Below are 22518 nucleotides of genomic sequence, written 5' to 3'. Positions count from 1 at the left end.
GGCACACAGGGCCAACACCCGGCATCATGGTGTGGGGAGCGATCTCCTACACTGGCCGTACACCACTGGTGATCGTCGACGGGACACTGAATAGTGCACGGTACATCCAAACCTTCATCGAACCCATCGTTCTACCATTCCTAGACCGGCAAGGGAACTTGCTGTTCCAACAGGACAATGCACGTCCGCATGTATCCCGTGCCACCCAACGTGCTCTAGAAGGTGTAAGTCAACTACCCTGGCCACCAAGATCTCCGGATCTGTCCCCCATTGAGCATGTTTGGGACTGGATGAAGCGTCGTCTCACGCGGTCTGCACGTCCAACACGAACGCTGGTCCAACTGAGGCGCCAGGTGGAAATGGCATGGCAAGCCGTTCCACAGGACTACATCCAGCATCTCTACGATCGTCTCCATGGGAGAATAGCAGCCTGCATTGCTGCGAAAGGTGGATATACACTGTACTAGTGCCGACATTGTACATGCTCTGTTGCCTGTGTCTATGTGCCTGTGGTTCTGTCAGTGTGATCATGTGATGCATCTGACCCCAGGAATGTGTCAATAAAGTTTCCCCTTCCTGGGACAATGAATTCACGGTGTTCTTATTTCAATTTCCAGGAGTGTATTTTTCTAACGGAAATTCTTATGGTACTTCTTTAAATTCCCAGTCGCTTTCCCAGATATTGACCTCTGTGTTATTGGGGCCCTCATCCAAAACAAGCAACAGCAATATCTCCATTGCAACAGTTGCTACCACTACCATCTCAAATGTTACCCATTGTACAAACATGCTGTATGTGATAACGTATCTCCTCCAACATCAAATACCTCAATACCTTTCCCATTTATCTCACCCAGGCGTTCACCTGCAACAACTATCGTCCAGAAACTAACCTTGCAGGTATTCTGCTCCTCTTTGCCTCCAACCGACATACCTCTGACTTCCATAAATTTGAAAATCATTGCTTAAATTAATCAGTACCAATCACGCCTTGCTAGATGTTCTAACCGATGCTGTGCTCTATTCAAGACAAGTTCTTAAAGTAGATCTTTTCCCTGATATCTCCCACAAATCTCATTCGGTCACCCTCCATTCCCTCCCTAACCTATACAATCTGTTTGACAAAGAATGACATTCCAAGACGACCATTTCCCCTTTCCCTGCCTCTCTTACCTTTCACACTATTATCCTTTCATTCAGCCATAATCACCTACTCAAGCTACGCCACTGGCAAACTGTACAATATTTAATGAAGGGCAACATGTAAAACTACTCATATTTGTTTCGAACAGACATGTGTTCACTGCATGCCTTTCTGCACACTAACCCTGACCATAACCAAACAAGCAGAATGTCTGAATGCATACAGGAGTTTTGTGATATCCAGAACCCAAATTGTAGCCTACAGTATGACTCAAGAGACGTTAGTGCCTGCTATTCCACACAAGGAATTCGAATCATCCCATGTATTTCCAATGTCCCCAAATTCTAGATGGGAGAAGTCGCTTTACAGTGTATCTTCTCATCCTGCGACCCTCATTCGCTCAACACGTTTTAGCTTAACCTTCCTTTCCAGTACACTGTTTGTTGAATGTTGATTTTATTTTGCCATACATTTATTTATCTCTTCCTTCTTCTCCTACTAATGCCACTCACCTTGCATACTTTGTTCCCCAGCCCTTTGTTTCCATTGTTTGCTTTTTTTCCTTCTTTAATAGCATTAGTTTTTTCTCATTTTACTTCGTCTTCCTCTTCTAAAGTAAATTGGTGTCACACTCTGTCATCTTTGAGCCGAATCTCGTGTAGCACTATGTAGAATATTTGATCAAAATACCTTAGGTAAATTTTAGAACGGAAGTAATGGCCCGTCCGGCTACCCGTGCCGTCTAATGCACCGCTTCCCGAGCCTGAAGGTGTGCCGGTACCCGGCACGGATCCGCCCGGCGGACTAGCGTAGAGGTCCGGTGTGCCGGCCAGCCTGTGGATCGTTTTTAAGGCGGTTTTCCATCTGCATCGGCAAATGCGGGCTTGTTCCCCTTATTCCGCCTCAGTTCCACTATGTCGGCGATTGCTGTGCAAACACTGTTTCCACGTACGCGTACACGATAATTACTCTACCACGCAAACCTTGGGCTTACACTCGTCTGGAATAGTTCCTGGTGTGTGTGGGAGGTGGGGGGGTCCACTGGGGGCCGTGTGGGGTGGCGATGGGGTGAGTGGACTGCTGTAGCCTGTTTTGGGGTTGTGTACCACTGAGGGCGGCGGCGGGGACGAAGCCTCTCCGTCGTCTCTACGACCCCAGTTCAGTATATACATACATACATGCAAGGAAATAATGCATTATTAACGTGCACTCACGTGTTCAAGTGTCTTGTGCATTATCTGTTAACTTCACTGGTAATAAAATACTCCTAGAAATTAAATGTTTCTTACACAGTACAACTAATCATAACAAAGAAGAATGATATAAAAGATTTTAAAGAAAGGAAAGAATGGTCAAATATTTTGTGGAATGGTTTTTCTAAAAGCAACAAACAAAATTCATTGGAGGAAAATTGCCTGTGAATGATGCAACAGCAAATGATGTGCTGATTGAGAATGCATATTCTCTTTTCTGGTATTTGAAGGATTCCCTACCGAAAAAGTTATGAGACTAAAGAATTCTTGAAACAGTTTCACACCTTCAGCGATAGGTGATTTAAATATTTAAGGCCACAAAACAGAAGATTGCACAGTCGACGCAATCCACCAGATCATTATCCTCTAGTAATTCTGAAAATATTAATTTTTATGTCAGACATACAACTTCAAATTCTTAATCCGCACCTTATTTGCTGCAAATGTATTCCAGCATCATCACATCAAATGTTCCTCTAACTTCTTTTAATCCTTTTTGACCCATTAACTTTTCATTGATTTTCTTTTCAAACTTTGGGCAGCAAGCTGTTGCTGGATCATTTTACTTTTAGTGCCTGTTCCAAAGTAAGCCATTTTAACCATTTTAAGAAGAAAATATCACAGTAATGCAATTTTGCATGTAAATTATCTATGGCTGTAAGGAGCGAACTTTTTGTCACCTCATTTCCTATCGTAGTCTCTTCTCGAAATGCGCTAAATTCAGTACAGCTTCACTGAAGACATTTTGACTGTTAAATATCACACCGATGTATCTTTTGATGCTCATAATGGCCAGGCCTTGAAGAGGTGAACTTTGTGGCACTTCATTTCCGTAGATAGCATGAGCTGTGCGCCAAACTTTTAAATTTTCTCTGAAATCACTAATTACATTTTTCTTAATCTTCTTGATTTGTCAACCAGTTTTATTCTGTCTTCGCAAAATTACATTTCATGCTGGTCTATTTGATACTTTATTCAACCATTTCGTTTCTAAAGGAAAATTCTAAAATAATTCCCCATAAATCATTATTAAACATTTTTCTGAACCCAATTAAATACAAGGCTTTAAACCCTTTTTTGCATAGTAATACACCATGCTGGTCAGTTTCATACTCCTGTTGTATATTATCACTCTTCGCTTGTCTATTAAAATTCGGACAAAAATCCTTAGTGTAATTTCCCTCAAATCACAAATTAAATCTTTCTTAATTACCCTGACCATTTTCAAGCAAGTAGGTATTTTTTGCTAAATTACGTCTCATGCTCGTTATTCAGTTCAAAATCTATATTTGGTAATGAAGATTCGGACAAATGATTTCCTCAAATCAGCAATTAAGTTTTCTTAATTCTCCTTATCACTTTAAGGACGACAGACCCCCTTTTATGGAACTGTACATCACTCTTTTCAATTTGTACCCTATTTGTCAATTCCCCACTTTTTGTTTGGCGATGATATTTCTTAAAATACGCGCTGTATAATTTATAGTGTTTTATGTTTCTTTTTTTTACGTACGACAAATAAAATAATCTTAATTAAAGCAAGATGTACACCTAGTCTTGTGAATACCTGCGAACTGAATTTCCAGCATACCTAGATTCTCAATCATTTCTTCATTGCCTTTACATCTCTTCACCTACTGTCTCTCAGATGGTCCTCTCCTCGTCCATTCCTTCCCTTGTATCTCACGGTTTCACTTGGTAAGTGTTAGAGATGTCTGATGGTAGTGTAATGGTACTTTATAAGGTACAATTTTATTTCTTTTACAGGTTCGGTCTACTGAGAGGGTAGCAATGTGGCCTGTAGGCTTAGTCGGAAATTATGGTATCAGCACACCTGTGGTTGTAGGTGGCAGGTTAGCAGGCTTCTATGATGGCTGGATATCTGGACGCAAATTTCCTGTAGATATGGCAGGGTTTGCAGTGAGTGTAGAATTCTTGTTGCAGGTGAGGCAATGCTGACATTTCAATAAGAAAAACAGAAATACAGAGATATAATTAATTGTTTGTAACAATTACTTCTGTTAACAAAGTGTTATTGAGTGTATTTTCAGAAGCTAAACTACTCAGTAGTGATCACAGCCTAAGAACAAAAAATAATTTATGCCCTGTTACCTATCTGCTCAGCACACACTTATTAATGTGTATAGACTATAAGAAATGCAGGAGTATTTTGAAAAAGTTCTATAATTCCTTATTTACAGAGACCAAACGCTTTTATGCCGTATGAGACAGGGTTTGAAGAAGATGGTTTTTTGAAGAGTCTGGCGCCGTTTGAGCCCAATGAAATAGAACTAAAAGCAAACAACTGCACCAAGGTAACAAATAAAGATTAACTATCCAGTCCAAAGGCATGCAATACTGAGATGACCGTTTGGGCAATATAAGTAATAAATAAATCTGTATCTAAGATAACATAATTTAAGGAAAAAATGGAATATAGATGTCGAAATAACGTAGCTATTAGGCATCTGCCACTGCAGCCATTTAAAGAGAGACGAAAATATGCGTGCCCTGCACATTTGCTACATTTAGATTTCTAATAACAGTAGCTCGAATGTTTATTAAAACACTGGACGCTAAATAAGAGATAGTTTGATATTTTATATTCTTCCTTTATATAATTGTTCTTCACTTCAACACAACAGTTATCTTTATCTATTTTTGTGTGAAGATAGATGATTGCAGTAAAATTTGCGAATAATGACCTAACAACCTCTATATTTGTACTACAAACATTTAGAATAATCAAGTTCTTCGAGTGTTTGTAACGCTGAATGTACTTGTCATACGGGAAAGTTCTGTGTGTGCCTGGTTTGAGACTGCTGCTGTTGTCAGGATGATAGAGCATGAGGTGCACTGGATGTCGCCGATGGGCGCAGAGCGCGCTGGTGATGCAACAATAGCGGAACAAGAATTTACTACAGTGAAGTTTACACTCGTGTATTCTTCCCTGTGGCGTGCCCAGGACAAAGGCTGTGCACTGCATGGCCTCATAACATGCTGCCGCTATTTCAGCGATCTTCAGAGGCCTTTGCATGCCACACTGGCGGACGGCGTAATTAATACAAGTGTTCCTGCATAGGAAAGCGGCTGCATGTCACCAGAGCACTCTCACAGACATAGAGGTTCTCGTAGCACTCCCTTATCAGTTAGAGGGCCCGCACAACAGACATGCAAGGTGGGCTGCCGACCTCCCTTCCAGAACCCACCAGTGGATCTAAAAATCAGCAGACTTACCGCATAAACACAGCACTACTTCGTGAAAAGCCATGTGACAGAGATTCGCCAATTAAAACTAATGTGACTACGTGTAGAACTCCTCCGAGTCAGACGGGCAGTGTGTACCTACAGCTAGGACAGCTCTAGCCAATATCGATGCCGGCTCTAGCCTAGTAGACACTCGTTGTAGCCTTCAGTAGAAAGTTGTATCTTGTTCAGCATGACGCCACTTTGTAATTGTGTGGAGTAGTATTTTGGTTATTATTTCTTTTCATTGTCTTGTACTTTTATCTGGATTTTGTCACCACAAGAATTGTTGCGCTTCTTGTTATTCTTGTGTTTGGAAATTAGTGTAAACCAAGAAGGCGTTTTAGTTAAACACAGTGTGTTCAAACTTGATCGTTAGTTCTTTCCTGCCCACCGCAGGTCACTACAGAGAAGCTGTGTTAACAGAAACTCTCGGCAGATCTTGTAACCTCCCCCTCACTTATTGACCTTAATGACAGTAAAAATTAAACAGCGTGTACCTAATGGAAATTTGGGAAAAGCAATCGTCACCGAAGTTAATCTGTCGGTAAAGAGGGAGGAAAGGGTTACATCTAAATGAAAGGAAAAATACAAATGAAACTGGTGGAAATTTATTTTGAAAAGGGGTAAAGTTAATAAGGAAAGTAAATGAGTGGTCGTTACGTTAAAAATTAACTGGCGTTAGTTAGATATTTGAGATTTGGGGAAAATTACGGTCCCCAGTCCTATGGACAACTACTATAATAACTGAAAAAGAAAGGTTATTGCACATATAATTAGCACTATAAGCGTGGCAACTGAAGGTTGACACGTGTTGTGTGAAAACTGAATGTTTGTCAGAAGTAATAAATTTCGCTACTCTCTGACTTAATTTAGCAAACGATTTAATATAACCGGAAAATCGAAAGTTAATTTAGTGACTGAAATTAACAGTGAACTTTGTTTCCGAAGCACTACGAAATTCAATAAAATAAGGTTAGTCTTGGGCTACCTCAACAAGCATTTCAAAAGCTGCTTGAATCTACGCAATTTAGGAATAAGAGATTTAAATTTGAACTTGAATTAAATGATTTTGAACAATTAACAATAGTAAAATATAGTACGTACCAAGCTGAGCTGCAGCCATAGATAAGCTAAAATATGGTAACAAAACTTGCACTCTTAATTTGTGCTTGTGTAATCTAAATATTGTAGCCCGCTATGAATACCTTAACTGAACTTCGAAATTCAAGCAGTGAAACCGAATGAAATTACTTTAATGCTGGCGTTTGAATTTCAACGACACTCGAGTTCATTTCGGAAAAGGAAGGGACCCTGCTTGGTAATGCAACTGGGACAATGAGCAACAAAGGTTCACGCTAAGTTGCTGTATTTTAGTGATGCTAATGGAATAGTTTCAAAAGCTGAGGTGTGCCATACAGTTCTAAAACTTTACGCGCTTTCAGTCTTCCTTGTTGGTTGATTGAAGGTTTGAAGTCGTCGATCGAGGAGCTGGCGACAATCACTTATTGTCGGCCGCAGCTGTTGCAGAAGCTGGATGTTGGCGCGCCTTCTTCTCGAGACGGTCACCAGGCGAAACGGGCTCTTGATGTGTGCCTGCTAATGTTTCCCGTCCGCGACACCGTGCCAGAAACTATCATAGCAAGTCGAGCGCAATCAGATGCTGCCGACCCCGGAAGCCCGGCAACTCGCGGGAGCGTCACTCAACACAACTGCTCCACCGCCCTACTGTAGCCAGACTCCGCTGTGCCCGCGCTCCACGCGGCAGAGTTAACACTACCAAAGATCCTAAACACTTTGGTTCTCCACACGACCTATCGATGTAATCCTTCGATAGCATAGCTTTCCTGGGCAAGACCTAGCGTAAAAATACAAATAGTATTTACAAAACAAACCAATAATACATCGACATAAATGCATAAATATATATATATACAAATAGTAAAACAATTACAATATATACAGACACAGACATGTCATATCTTCAGGTAACAAGATAAGGAAAAAATTTATAGTACAATAGATGGAAATAGGATGATGTGCATTTCCGGCGTTACAATCTGCACAGTGTGAGATGAACTACGGTATAGCCTTTCCACCAAGGAATGCTGGGGATGCCGGTGATTGCTTATTACGAGTAGTTAGGGGCAGCAGCGGTTAGTGTGCCTCCCGAACACTACGACAGGTGGAGTGTGCGCCGAACACAACCAGTTTGGTTCAGTAAGCTGGAGATAGGGTTTACAAGTCATCTCGTCTGTGTCTGCGAGGTCGACACCTCACAATGACCGAAATCAGCAGACCAGACAGCTGGCAGTCCTGAAGGCGGAAGTCGTCTCGGTGAACAGCTGCAGCATATCACAGGCTCAGCCTCAAAGCTGATGTACAGAAGCGTAAACAGGTTGAGGCTCGGAAGCCTGGGTGTTTATTACTGCTCATATGTGACAATGATGTTATTGCTGGCCGGTGATGACCGAATGTGTCCCGCTTTTCGGGGCTCGTCGGTAGTCTTCATTATGTCTCTACTTCGCAAGAATGGCTTTCATGGCTCCAGCTTGCTGCATTTTCGTCAGTGTTCTTAAGAAAATTTTACTTTCTCTTGCGAAATCAAGCTGTGCTGTTAGAATGAAGGTCTGTCTTCTCTTCTTTGAGGTCATGATGCTCATTTTATGATTCCATGCTCGCCCTCACGGGGCAATGTCTTCTCGGTTTGTTCTGCTTTTCGTTGAATTCCCTTTCTACCTGTTTGTCGTTTTGATTGCGCAATGGGCCATTGACCTGGCTCGCGTTGGCTTGGTACTGGCTGCAGAGGACTTCCAGAAGAATTTACATTTGCCTGCAATCCATTTCTGCTGTGTGGCAGCACTCTGCATCAGATTCTGTATATCCCTATGACTGCCACTTCTTGCTGTGCCCCACCATGTGCTTCAGCAACGAATATTTCTTTATCACAGAAAGGTTTCAGATTTCTTTTTAGAACTGCACCAAGAGCAAATTATTAATATTCAATGGAAAGGAGTCTTTCAACAGATTTCTGCCCATTAATACACAGCAGTATAGTCAGAAACTTTTGCACGTAATGTGTTTTGTTTTATTTGCCTGCACAAAAACAAAAGCTGCAGTATTAATATCTTTAATCATTTCTTCGATGTTAGCTTCACACATAAAGTCTAAAATATATGCTGTATATTCTGTTATATTTCATTACGGATTGAAGTACTAGAGCGGTTTAACGATCATCTGACCCACTGTTTACATTTCCTAGAAGAGGTAGCTAATCTAATAAACCGCCACGCTGACAGCTATTTTTGATTGATAGACCTTATGCTATTATGCTACCTCATTACTTCAATTAAACGTTAATCACCCTAGTACTGTGTAATATGTGTACTAGAGCAGTTTAACGATCATCTGACCCAGTGTTAAGGTTTCACAGGAAATCTAACTAATCTAATAAACCGCCATTGTTATCTGACGGCCATTTTTCATTGAGAGCCCTAATGCTACCTCATTTCAGTTAAACGTTGATCACCCAACTACTATGTTTAATATACGTCTATTCTTCATAACTATTATCTAGCATTGATACCTATTTTTAAGTGAAACTCGTAGGACTTTTTAAGGTAACTACCGAGGAGCGTTGCACTAGCTACCGCTGGCTGCTAAGCATTTCGTGTTGGCATACGGGATATAGCAGCAAGTGCTCAAAATGCGGAAAAACAGAAGAGACGTATTCGACGAAATCTGCACCGTGCAACAGTAATACCTGGCGTTGTCAGGATGGTGTCAACACCCCGGGATAAGAGCGCATTTAAGCCATACGATCAATGGTTGGGTAACAGAGCAACAAACGCCCCTCGAGCCATATAAATAGCTGTGAATTTTGAGGCAGATGTATTCAGAGTCCAGGAGCACCACCACGATGCCAGAGTTATGCTAGATGAGGTGACCAGGCGCCGCCAGCTGCAGCAGTGGGTTCGAGACTGGGTTGGGCCAGCTGCCTCTACCATTGAGTCTCCATGTGGGACTTGGTACCACATCGCCAGACACCTGCCAGATGTCAGTGGACGATAGTACCCTCTCATCTCTGTGTTGGACACGAGTTGGCCCTTGGTCGCCAGAGTCTCACCGAGCAAGAGCAGACCACAGTCACAGCAAGAAGAAGAAACATGCCGCTGTAGTTATGGCCTTAGCCCACGCAGAACGCTGGCAATTGTTCAGCCTGAAGTCAACAACACAGGTTAATGACGCGTGTTTTCTTTGCTGGGGCAGAAGCCAGCCACCAGCCACCTTTCGGTGATGGCCGACCTGCCATTACTGATACGGGAGTGACTGCCACTTTGTACACAAGACGTAACATTGAAGTCTAATAAAATATTGCTCTAGTCACCATAACACGATGGTGTCTAGAGAGCTGATGTCGCCACCAACATACTGCAGAGCGTGAACGAGCCCCACGGTGTGACGTCTGAACCACAACTTACAACCGCCATCCTAGAATTTAGAATATGCCTCACTGCAGGTGTGCTTTTCAATCTATACATGCTAACCTGAGTGCAGTCTCTCTCTTTTGATATTGTTTGACTGCAATGTCACGTCAAGTTAGTGAGTTTTGTAGGGGGTTGAGCTGCATCTGTAAGTACAGTATGTGACAGGTGAACGCAGTTGGTATTTTTGAGGAGATATTAATTTCAGCGATAGCTTTCACCTGGTTGATTTGGGCAATATGGGTGTCACGAGCAAGGGGTATGGCTCAATATCTAGAAGAATACATCATCTAAAACTTGCAGCGCTTGTACTTCAGAAATGGAAAATTCTATTGATGTCCTGTTTTCCCAGTATGGAATGGTAATCATGGGCTCGTATTTTTAGTCAATCAATTTGTGAGTTAAAGAGCATTTCGCTCTCACTTAAGTACATGGCCGAAAGAGACAGCCTTCCAGGAATTGTCAAACGAATCCTGTCGTCCAGGACCGAGTGCCACAAAGAGCGCAGATACACCACGAGGTGGGGAAACTCACAGGCGTCTATTGTGCCGGACGAGGCCAGGCTTTTCACGCCTAAGCGCTGTAGTGTGCGAGTGAGACAGACAAGAACCTACGTCATAGGGAAACCGCACTTAGGAGGTGTTTGTGCCCGGGAAGGGTTATCAATGTTAAATATGGAAGACCAAAGATCCACCTTAAAGGGAGACATTTATGAAAACAATTTAAATCTGTAGTAATTCAGGGAATGAGCCACAGTAATTTTAATCTACAGTCTTTCATAAATTTTTATGGTGGTCCCAATGAAATTTTAATATTGATCATGTCTATAATAGTTTAGGATTTACTGTTAAAGTGAAATTAATAATTTTTGTAAGAAAGTTAAGCATCAGAACATGATGGCCTCCACACAAAACACATTGAACGATGACAACATGACACCTTATTGAATCATTAAGTAATAGACTATTTGCTGTTAAGTTTAGTGCATAATGGTTACTTTTGTGCTTTATTTTTAATCAGAAAGCACTTTGGTGCAAGGCTACTGGCCATGACAATCAACGTTAAGAAGGAAATTGTATTAGTTTTATGTAAAAAAATTTAAGGTTTATTATGAAATGGCTTCAGGGAAGGAAAGTGCACTAGTCAGTTAAGCGACGATGTTCGGCACGCGGTTGACGAGGCCGGCGACGGGCAGAGGGACAGTTCGGACTGAGAAGCGAAAGTGGACAGACGGTCCTTAGGTAGCTAGGAAATGAAACGTCTTACAAAATGTAACGCTGTGTGGTACCTCGGGACTTAGTCTCTGATCCCTGAGCAGCTGCGCGCCTGGTGTGAACGTTTTGGAGTATTGGTCCTGTATTTCGCGATGAGATTGTAAATTATCGAACTGTGTCAAATGGATATGAGCTTGGGTGTAACAGCAACTCTAAATCCGACCACTTTCGCTATTAGTTTGTTTTCTGAATAAACATTATTCTAACCCAGTCGCAATTGTGTGGCCTACATCATTTATGGGTCGTTAATGTAGTTCCCGATATTATTATAACTGTTATTATATCTTATATTAACTTTGTTTGTTTCATACAATTTCGCAAACTTGCTATCAGACAGAAAATTTAAGCAAAGGGCCACAAGTATCTGATTTAGGGCGTGTAATGCGACACGTGCGGTTCAACCCTAGACGAGTTTGAGCCAAGACATTTCGAGGAAGAGAAACTACATGTGAGCCTGAACATCTTTCGGATGTTATCTTGCAAACAGATTCTAATAACACTTAGAAAGTATACTTTTTGTGCAAACACACACCTTTTTAATTTGAATAAGGGCTATTAACGTTAACAAACTGAAATTTGGGTAAGTTAAAATGTCAGTTATGTTTGCCACAGGATTCTGTTGTGAGTCGTTTTCAAAATATCTTATGTGGAAAGCTCCCACACCGACACTTTTTTGTGCCATTCAATCTGTGTAACTGCTAGATACGATGTTATGTTGCCTTACAGTGTTCTTGTGTTTTCCTCGAGTGCATTGCGTCTTGTTAGTCAGTTAGTGTGTTATATTCCAAGCAACAGGTCGTGAGTAGACTATGGTATTTACCAATGCAGAGGAAGCCGACATGCTTATGATGTATGGAGCATGTAGAAAGAATGCAGCTCGTTCTTGTACAGTATATGAGGTAAGATATCCCAGTACACGTCAACCATCTCTGCAATTATTTATCAACCTCTTCGACCAGTTACTTGAAAGTGGTAGTGTAAGTTCATCCGCATATTAGCTTCCGGCAAACCACACGAGGTAGTGGCATGAGTCAGATAAGTATTGTACACATTCTCCATCGACGTAGGCTCCATCCCGATCCCATCACTCCCCATCAAGAGCAGCATGGGAACGACTATGAGAATCATGTTAAGTTCTGTACATAGGCATTAAGACAGGATACTCCAGGGGTATCATATATCTTGTTTAGTGGTGCAACCACACTTACCAGTCATGGCCAGGTAAACCGCCAAAACGTGCACTATCGTCTGTTGACAATCCCCTTTGCCTTCGTCAGGTGGAACATCAGTGTCCATGGTGTGTAAACGTGTGATGTGCGATAGTGAAGCTTCAGCTCATTGGCCTGTTTTTTTATAGAGGGAACACTGAATGCTCACAAGTATCGCAGAATCCTAACAGACCATCTTCCATGGATGTTAAAAGATGTTCCTCTGCAGACTAGGAGGAACCTGTGGTACCAAAATGACGGCTGTTCAGTTCACAGTGCACAAAGTAGTTACAGCATGTCTTCACGAAATGTTTCCAAATAGTTCGACAGGTCGCAGTGAACCTGTACCTCGACCAGCCTGTTTCCTAGATTTGGCGCCTGTTGAGTTCTTTTTCTTTGGGGAAAGCTAAAAGACACTACCTACAAAGACATACCAACTAAACACGATTACATGCAAAGACTTATTACTGCTGCATGCTCGGACATCTCCGCTGAAATGCTAGCACATGTGCAACAGTCGTTCCACACAAACTACAAGCTTGTGTTACCGCAGCCCGTGGTCAGTTTGAACACAACCTGTGACATTCAGTTGTCTCGGTACTGATCGGAATCTACATAACTAGTATATGCCCTTCTGGTGTTTTTTAGTGTGGGCTGCAACAAGTGTTGTACAAGGGACGGGGTGGAAACTTTTCAAAATACGATATCTCGTAAACGACTCGCACTTCAATGCTGCAACGAACACCAGATACATTCTAATTTGCCCTACATTTAGTTTGTTAATGTCAATAGGCAATTTTACATTCAAAAAGTGTATGTTCACACAGAAAGTACACTTTCTAAGTATCGTTACAACCTGTTGATTGGGTAGCAGTAGGAGACCCTCATTACCAATCCATCCTCTGAAAACTGCACATCAATAGCACTTTCAATTTGCACAATATATGCAATGCAAGTTTTAGGTGATTCACCATGTATAAGCTGTGAACCTTGATTAGTGATTCAGTAAGTGAAGATAAGTGTAATCGTTGTTTCCGTATCGTCATGGGCAACCACTCATACGAGAGCAGTTAAGTTTTAGTAGGTTGTAATATGGTAGTATTACGGTCCACTGTTCTCGTAATTTGATTTTGTTTTATGCAGAGCAAGGAATATGGCTCGTCATTGAAGCATATAACGCAGTGAGAAGCATAAAATAGTGCTGTGTCATTTTCTCTATATGGTTCCCCTTTCTTCTTCTGCTGAATGGCTTTATACACATCTTTTCACATTACTTCTAGAATATCATTATTTTCATTATCCACTACATGGGTTTTTCATTCATGTGTGGAACTGTACAATCATGGCGAGGAAAATTCTGGTAGAGTGGAGTAATGAGAAAAGGAGACAAATGACCAAATGGCAGAAGCATTGACTTATAGACAGACACACAAAAAGGAATGAAAACTTCGCTAGCTTTTGCACAAGTCCTTTAACAAGCTGGTGCACACACAACACATACAGACACACACACACACCTAAACATACCTAAACACACCTCTCCAGCTGTACTGTGCCCACAGAACATATTGTATGTTCAATTAGAATTATTATGTGTCTGTGTGTGTGTGTGTGTGTGTGTGTGTGTGTGTGTGTGTGTGTGTACTCTAGCTCGTTAAGAGATTCACTCTTTTTGTGTGGTTGTCCATGATTAAATACCTCTGCTATCAGGGGAGTTGTTTCCTTTACTCCTAAATTATTTATAAATCATACACACATTTATAAAAATCTTTTAATGCCTGTGCAGGTTTCTCTCATTTGTTAGTAACTGTGTCACCTGTAATATTAATTGATGAAACGTGGTATCTACAAAGCATATGTCTTGTTTTACTTCATACTTTTTTCTGTTACAATATTTTAAATTTTCCTCGTTTCCATCTACAAAGTTTTGGCTATTTACATACTCCGTTTCTTCAGTCCTGTCTAGTACCCTTTATCCAGCCAACACCTTGTTGGAACTGATATCGTCCATCTCCTATTTTACAGATAACCAACAATACCTGCATATAGGCGATTACTACAGTGGGGTCGCCATTCCTAAAGGGATTGTAATGCTGTTGCCAGGCCCTCAGACCACCCCCTCCCTTCCCTGAGCAGGAGTCTGTGCACCTATTCAGTCTCTGATTAGTTTGATCATACAATTAATGGTGACATCGTGTTACATAGTGTTGGCACATCATGTGTCTGAGATCGGATGTAGGAACCAGCCCAGTATTTAAATAGGTGAATGTGGAAAACCACCGAAAAACACACCCAGGTTGTTTGACATACTAGTCCCCATTGCTCAGCCATGACGTCGTTACGATAGAGGAACAGTGGGCCGCCCCTTGTCCTGGAATTGGGCGCTTTTCGCATTTGGATTTCAGCGCTGGTAACCTATTGTAACTCGCTATTTTTAAAAATTCCCTTCATATACAGTTATATATTTCTGCCCCATGTGTTTTCTCCTATTTCTGTAGTTACCTTACTGTATCTGTTATGACTGTATGAAGAACATACAGAATAGTGATTGTTTCAATTGAGTTGTGGTAGAATTTGATTATCAAAATCAGTAGAAACCCATGTTTGCGATATTGTATCTGAGGTGGAACATCGATACCAGCCCACTGTTCACCTAGTGCGAAATGGAAAACCGGCTAAAACTCACTCACATTGAGGCTGGCCAGTACGTAGACCCATCATCGTCAATTTTCCTATGGGGATGTGATCAACGATTGTTGTACCTCCTAGTCCCAAAGCAGCCGCACATTAGTTGAAGCAGCTAACAAGGCAGGTTTATAAGTATTGTTTCCATTTAATGATGATGCCTGTTCCGTTATTAAGTAATATAAACCTTCAATAAATATGACGCTATCATTATTTGTAGTCACTCCATTGCTACTAGTTCATGAATGTTAGGAAACCAGGGATAATGATACCCATTTTGTTGTACTATATATGGATACGAAAAGATTCACTTCAGATAGACACAAAGTTTATACTCTCATATTACTGTAATATACTAGATTATTGTTCACAGTTTCGCAGACAGTTAATGATTGCAGAGACAAAATCATAAATATATTGCTTGTTCAAGCAAGCACTTTGTGATAATTTCAATACGTTGTTTTAGGTGCTGGTGTGGCACACTCAGACTAAGAAGAATGAACCATCAGCAACTCTAGACATTAAAAAATACAACAACACAAATTTGGTACTTCTGAAGAAAATCATTGTGTAGGGAAGTTCGTTCGCTGACGATACAAATGTAGCTAAAGTGCCATTGTAACTTTCAGAACCTATGATTTGAATGTGTTTTCTGCTGATTTCTTTAACTGAAAGTCACATGTCATACTTCTGTTTAAGTAATGAAAATGTTTGGCACTAAGACTGGAACTGAATATTTTATTGCCAATAAACTCATTCAAATTGAATGAGTTTATATGATAACTTTATCATACATTAAAAGGTTTACATAGTGATGTTAAACATAACAAATTCTTCTAAATCAAAGCACACATTCACTTTTGAACTCTCCTTCTGTGTATTCCCTCATTTGTAAAGTATTACTCATGTCTCTGCTGTAACAAAACGCTTTCATTTTTTGTAAATTAAAAACCAATAATTATATTAAGAAATTTGTAGCAGTGATCTGTAAAAATATGGACTGAAATGTACCTGCCTGCACACAAGTAAGCTGTCATATGGAGGTAACAATTGCTGCTACGTTGTTAAAAGAGGATGTAAAAAGGAGTAGAATATTTATTTGTACTGTGTCTGTGTGGTAGTGTGTCGAGAGGGAAATGGGGAGAGAGAGAGAGACAGAGACAGAGAGAAAGGGAAAGAGAAAGAGAGAGAGAAAGAAAGAGAGAGAGATAGATGCATGATAACTGACAATAAAGAGTGTACAACACGCTAGGTCAAGGACAAGATCTGCTCATAAAAGTATTTTTACTGCAGTTATGCAACACATTAAACATCGAGACCTGGGAATTATAGAGTGCAATAATATATTAATTTTCTTAAAGAAGATATTCTAAAATATTTTTATCATTCAGCCTATCGATACAACCCGCTTTGAACAAGATACAAACATGCAATGTTATAGTTGTGAGTACCCTTGCTATCGCTCCAGGATTGTGACACTTATGTTTTTCCATGTGTTTCATATATGGCTTCATATAATAATGTGCTGTCCCGTAACTGTTTTGTAAGGCTGCCCATTAAGAACACAAACAGTCTGTTAATTCGCTGGTTATTCTATCACTGTACTTCATATCCTAGGAGTTAATTTTTCCGCAAATTCATAAATACTGTATTATTAACAAATTGAATGTCAAGTACTCAACTTTTGAAAAAGCTGTAAAAGCTGATGTCTCATTAGTGTTGGAAAGACGATTGATTGTGAAGTATTTCTCCTAGGAAGGCAGTGAGAGGTTGAAAAGAAACTGACAATGACAGTTAAACATACAAGTACTGTTGAAACATTTGTTTAATTTAATCTTAGAAATTATCCACATTGAGAAGTAAAATAATGTATCAGACTTACGTTTTGTACATATTATGGAAATTGTTTCCTAATATGAAACTAAAAATACTTCAACCGGAACAATCATACACAATGGCAATAACTCAGGAGATAGGAAGTGTTTTCTCTTGTTTATAACATTTGTTATTGATAACTATAGAAATGATTAAGTCCGTTGTAAATTGTAAATGGAAACTAGCTGATGGGAACAGTAGTTTCATGCACCAAAAACATTTAAGCATTTTCAGAATGTGATGTAAACGGTAAACTACTTAACACAATCAATTTTTATAGATTAATAGTTACTACTAGCTACAAATTAACTTTAATACATAACATCTACAGAAGAAGCAAGCCATTAACTACTGGTTGTATGTGATAGATAAGTACCTCAGTTTACTGAAATCAAAGCTAAAATATTAAATCTTAATTTTCATGGAAGGGAAATGAGGTAAAGGTGTTGGGGACGGAAAGCTAACAAAACATTAAGAGACGATACCTTGATGCTCAGTGGTGTCAAGGCTGAGCAAACCCCTCGAAGTATGGAAAGGATGCAATTTGTATCACATATGCTATAACAAAACAGACACATATTCCATCACCACAGTAACGTAAACAGATTTAATGTGAATAAATTCAACATCTCAGAGCTATGAGCAAGAGTTATTTCGCAAGAGATTTTCATTATACTGGTCCATTAACTTCATACATTGTTCAGTGTCATTTACTGGTATATGTAGAGACCTGCTTTAAGTGTACATGTATGTGCGGTTTCTTTACTATCTTTTTCCATTTGGTATCTCAAACTTTATATGAGGAATAAGTCTGGAAATGTGAGTGAAATGGCAGAAATGCGGGATCCAGAAATTTCTGACCGATCTGTTCAGGTGCAGTATCTCCTCAAGGGCTACCAAAGATGAAACACCGTAAAACTCATTTCATCTTCTTACTATAAGTATGAGGGTAACGGAAGAGAAAAGATAATTAATTTCACTTTCTCAACAGTGTGTAACGGGAAAACCTTACATACTTGCAGATGAGCTAGTGGCCTTCAGTCCCGGCCGAAACATTTTCTGTTCGAGAGTTTGGACTCCATAAATCGGAAGCCAGTGACTCGCCAGTGTCAACCACATGCAGCCTCGGCGTTCACGACAGATCTCAGGGTGTGCATGCGCGATATAGGCTGCACGTTTCTGATCTCGCTTGGCCAAAGATAAAATTATAGATTGTTGAAATATATGCGCGAAATATCATTCATGAACAGAGTTTTTGCCATTCAGTAGCAACAGATGAAAACCTGTAACTCACCCAGCATACAAGGCAAGAAGAAGTGCAATATGTAATCTACAATCACAGATATAATTTAATTTAAAATAAGTAATTGGATACATTAGTACCTAGCCTTTATGTTTGGCATGTTGGCACACAGGTTCCTATGTCTGTATTTATCAAGATGTGTCATTTATTATTTAAAATTCTAGTATAGTTATTGTGGTTATTTATTGAACTTTGTGTATTTGTAAACATCAAAATTGTCTGTTAATGTACTTATTAACTGTATTTGTGAACTATGACACAGCGCAAGCTAATAAAACCATCTATTGATTATTAACTTTTGTGTCAAGAGAGAACTATCCTGGCAAAGTACAATAAATATGAAATTCCTGTTCTGTTTATCATTACTTCTACCTGTGCAGGGTCTGGCAAATAAAACATTCCTGTTTATTAATTCCTTATGCTATCCTTGTAAGGCATCAAGAATAAAGTCCGCCTGCTTCGCTGGGTGGTAACGTGCTCGCCTCAAATTCAATAGGGCCTGGGTTCGATTGCCAGCTGGGTTGGAGATTTTCTTCGCTCAGGGTTCAAATGGCTCTGAGCACTATGGGACTCAACTGCTGAGGTCATTAGTCCCCTAGAACTTAGAACTACTTAAACCTAACTAACCTAAGGACAACACACACATCCATGCCCGAGGCAGGATTCGAACCTGCGACCGTAGCGGTCGCGCGGTTCCAGACTGTAGCGCCAGAACCGCTCGGCCACCAGCGGCCGGCTCCGCTCAGGGCTGGGCGTTGTGTTGTCCCCGTCATCATTTCATCCTCATCACCACCGCGCAAGTCATCCAATATGGCGTCGACTAAAATAAGACTTGAAGTTGGCGCCCGAACTTTCCCGCGTGGGGCCTCCCGGCCAACGATGCCATAAGCTCATTTCGTTTCCATTAAAAATAACGTGTACCTACTGTGAATAAAATAATGTGACCTGGTAGGATCAGCTGAGTCCAAGCAGTGTACTGATTGGGAGCTATGTGTCAGACAGCTCTGCTGTGGTGGCTCAAATGCAAGTTCACTACTATCGCAAAATGAGACAGTTAATAAGATTACAGGTCACAGACAATCTAATCAACCGTGACTCGGGATACCAAATCAGCACTGCCTGGAATCCAGCGCTTGAGCTTGTGAAAACTCAACGCAGGACACTCCGGGATTCTACAAGAAATAGAAGTGGAGACCGAGAGGACAGCCGTGAGACAAGGTGTCGTACATTAGAGACCAGATCTGACACACCCCAGATCATGAACTCGACTTCAGAAGACGGCCAGGCCGGGTGCGGACGGCAGAGGGAACACCAGCGACCAGAGAGGGACAATGTAGCCGCGTCTGGCGGGTGCGGACCTCAGACGGAACACACGACTCGGCGCGGACCGATTAGGGAGAGCCCAGCACGAAACACAAGTGGAAATCATAGTAACAGTCAGGAGATAGAGTACCCAACATCTCAGATCGGGTCTGACACACCTCAGATGACAACCACATCCGTTGAGGACGCCAGAACGGGCGCCGACGGCAGTCAGAACATCCGCGACTGGAGGGGTCCGTTGAAGCCGAGTCTGGCGGGCGCGGACCACAGATGGAACACTCGAACCGGTGCGGACCGATTAGGGAACGCCCAGCTCCTCCCAGGCATAAATACTGGACTCTATCGACCCAAGGACCAGTCTCAGGTAGCACCTGAAGAAGACAGCGAGGCACGCTGTTGAAATATCGTGCGAGAACGACGCGAACATCCGACTGGATTCCCGAATATCCAAGATGTCAACAGATCGCCGGGAAAGCATGAAGAATTACAATAAGATTACTGTTTAATGAATTTAAAGACGGCGACAGATAACGACTTACACATATAGAAGTCATAAAATACTTCCTTATGGCCATTGCTATACAATTACCATTAAATTTACATTCTTTTCAAGAATTCGTACCGGTTAAAATCAGTAAGTTAAACGGGGTGTGGTGTGGGGTTGTGAAAGTAACTGACAGATTTCCATGAAATTTCTCGCAAGAATTCTTAAGCAATAAACACAAAGCAGAGGTGTTGCATATTTCATGTTGGAACCCACGCGGAACACAGTAGTCTATTTTTTCAGCAACGTTCGGTCGTTGCACATCTCACTTAGAGCAATTAATCGGAGTGTCACATTACATCAGGGATTTTCGACTAGGCAAGTAGCAACGTATAAAATCAGTGTGCAGCAGGAAAGTAGTCATACAAACGTACATTCAAGAAACTGAATTATGTAGGAACCATCCATGTTATAGATCAAAATTAGGGGAGACTACCTTATTCTTGGCAGACGGACCGAAATACATTTTCAGTTGGCGCCAAGATGCAAAAATTTCATTAACACGAAAATCCATAGTATATAATAAAATTCTAATAATTTATCATTGCAAATGGTAGCTCATTGGATTCCCATTGAAATGAGGATACACATGGTTCAAATGGCTCTGAACACTATGGGACTTAACAGATGTGGTCATTAGTCCCCTAGAACTTAGAACTACTTAAACCTAACTAACCTAAGGACATCACACACATCCATGCCCGAGGCAGGATTCGAACCTGCGAACGTAGCAGTCGCGCGGTTCCTGACTGAGCGCCTAGAACCGCGAGACCACCGCGGCCGGCGATACACATGGCCACACTGAAATAAAAACAAGGGTAGTTTCACTTATCGAAACTGAATAAAAATTCACCGTGGCTACGGTTATTAAATAAACACAGGAATTAGAGATCTATAGGGGCCTATATACACTTGGCTGTACATTTGGAAAGACATCAGAGAACTATCAAGCGAAGAAACTGTTTAAGCACTAAATACGTTAAAAATGGAAATATGCTCACTCAACAGAAGAAATATATGACTACCTGTTTAAGATGAAGTACACAGACTAATCTCTAACATTTTTCAAGGATACATGAGATCGACACTAAAGCACAGTCTTATAAGTTCCCCACTTTGCGGATATATTATGAATTTCAAACTCACACTAAGTGCATGTACTGCCCTTAAGGTTCCTCAGAGCAAGTTACTTTTAATCTCATTATACAAAGAAATGTTTCCTTTGTAGTATAGGAACACGCGGTAGGAACTTGACCTACACACCAAGCAGATCCCTCAGAAAGTCTGGTAATCACCTACACACAGAACTGTACTTAAATTGATACGAAAGTTGCTACTACCATCCTAACGCTGAGAAAGAAATTGTTAATCAGATTATTAACTCAAATAAACATATGATGTGCCAATGCAGAGTGAAGGTCAAACGAAAACTGCCTTACCTCCCCTCTGGAAGAAGAGAGCTGACCAGCGGTCTCCTGACAGCCACCCACATGAAGAAGTGGTGAAGGGTTGTGGAGGTGTCTCTGTGCACCCTTGCCAACTTAACAGGATACATGTGAACAAAGCAACAAGATCACCTGGGGCAGTTAAACTTCTCTGTCTATTTGCTACATGCCAAAGACTGGCAAACCTATCCTAGAAGGCAAAGTAATTGCCTTCACCAGCATGAAATGCATTCCACTCAAATTTATCAGGCCTTATGCTTCACTTCGTAAGGAGGCAGAAATAAAGAAACTACACTCTTTGGCATCCTGAAGGCTTGTTACATTCTCTAATGGATACCCATAAGCAGTGAATCAGCTTAATAATAGGACAAATGACATGTAAGTGGTAAGTTGTCCAGCAGATCCCTTCCATCACGTTCTTCCCCAACAAAACAAAACGAGTTGGGAGCAGCGTTGCATTCTGAGGCTAGTCTCCCACCTTTTCTCTAAGATGCAATGTTAATGAAGAGGTTCTAACGAAGCATGCAACTTATTCTTTAAATCATGAGCAATGCACACGTCTGGAAACAAAATTATTTGATACTTAGATCGCCAGAACATAATAATTACAAAAATATTGTATTTCTTGACAATACATAGAATTACATAACATAAAGAAAAACTGTAGCAAATAAATTGATGTAAAGAATGAAATATCCATGAAAGGAAAACATGATTCTTCTCATTAGCAAAAT

At 40.8% G+C, this 22518-nt stretch overlaps 1 protein-coding gene across 1 annotated transcript in view; it reads left to right on the top strand.

The window, feature by feature from the left end:
* The window catches only part of LOC126235001 (galactosylgalactosylxylosylprotein 3-beta-glucuronosyltransferase P-like), a 187266-nt gene extending 168499 nt beyond the window's left edge, over window positions 1-18767 (top strand). The window contains exons 4-6 of the mRNA XM_049943737.1: window positions 4165-4341; window positions 4599-4712; window positions 15761-18767. Coding sequence (XP_049799694.1) covers window positions 4165-4341; window positions 4599-4712; window positions 15761-15868 — 399 coding nt within the window. The 3' untranslated portion in view covers window positions 15869-18767. The remainder of the gene's footprint in view (window positions 1-4164; window positions 4342-4598; window positions 4713-15760) is intronic.
* The last annotated feature ends 3751 nt before the right edge of the window (window positions 18768-22518 follow it).

This window comes from Schistocerca nitens, chromosome 2 (genome assembly GCF_023898315.1).
Source record: "Schistocerca nitens isolate TAMUIC-IGC-003100 chromosome 2, iqSchNite1.1, whole genome shotgun sequence".
Taxonomy (NCBI): domain Eukaryota; kingdom Metazoa; phylum Arthropoda; class Insecta; order Orthoptera; family Acrididae; genus Schistocerca; species Schistocerca nitens.
The sequence above is the reverse complement of the archived record's forward strand: the minus strand, read 5'-3'. Positions and strand labels throughout refer to the sequence as shown.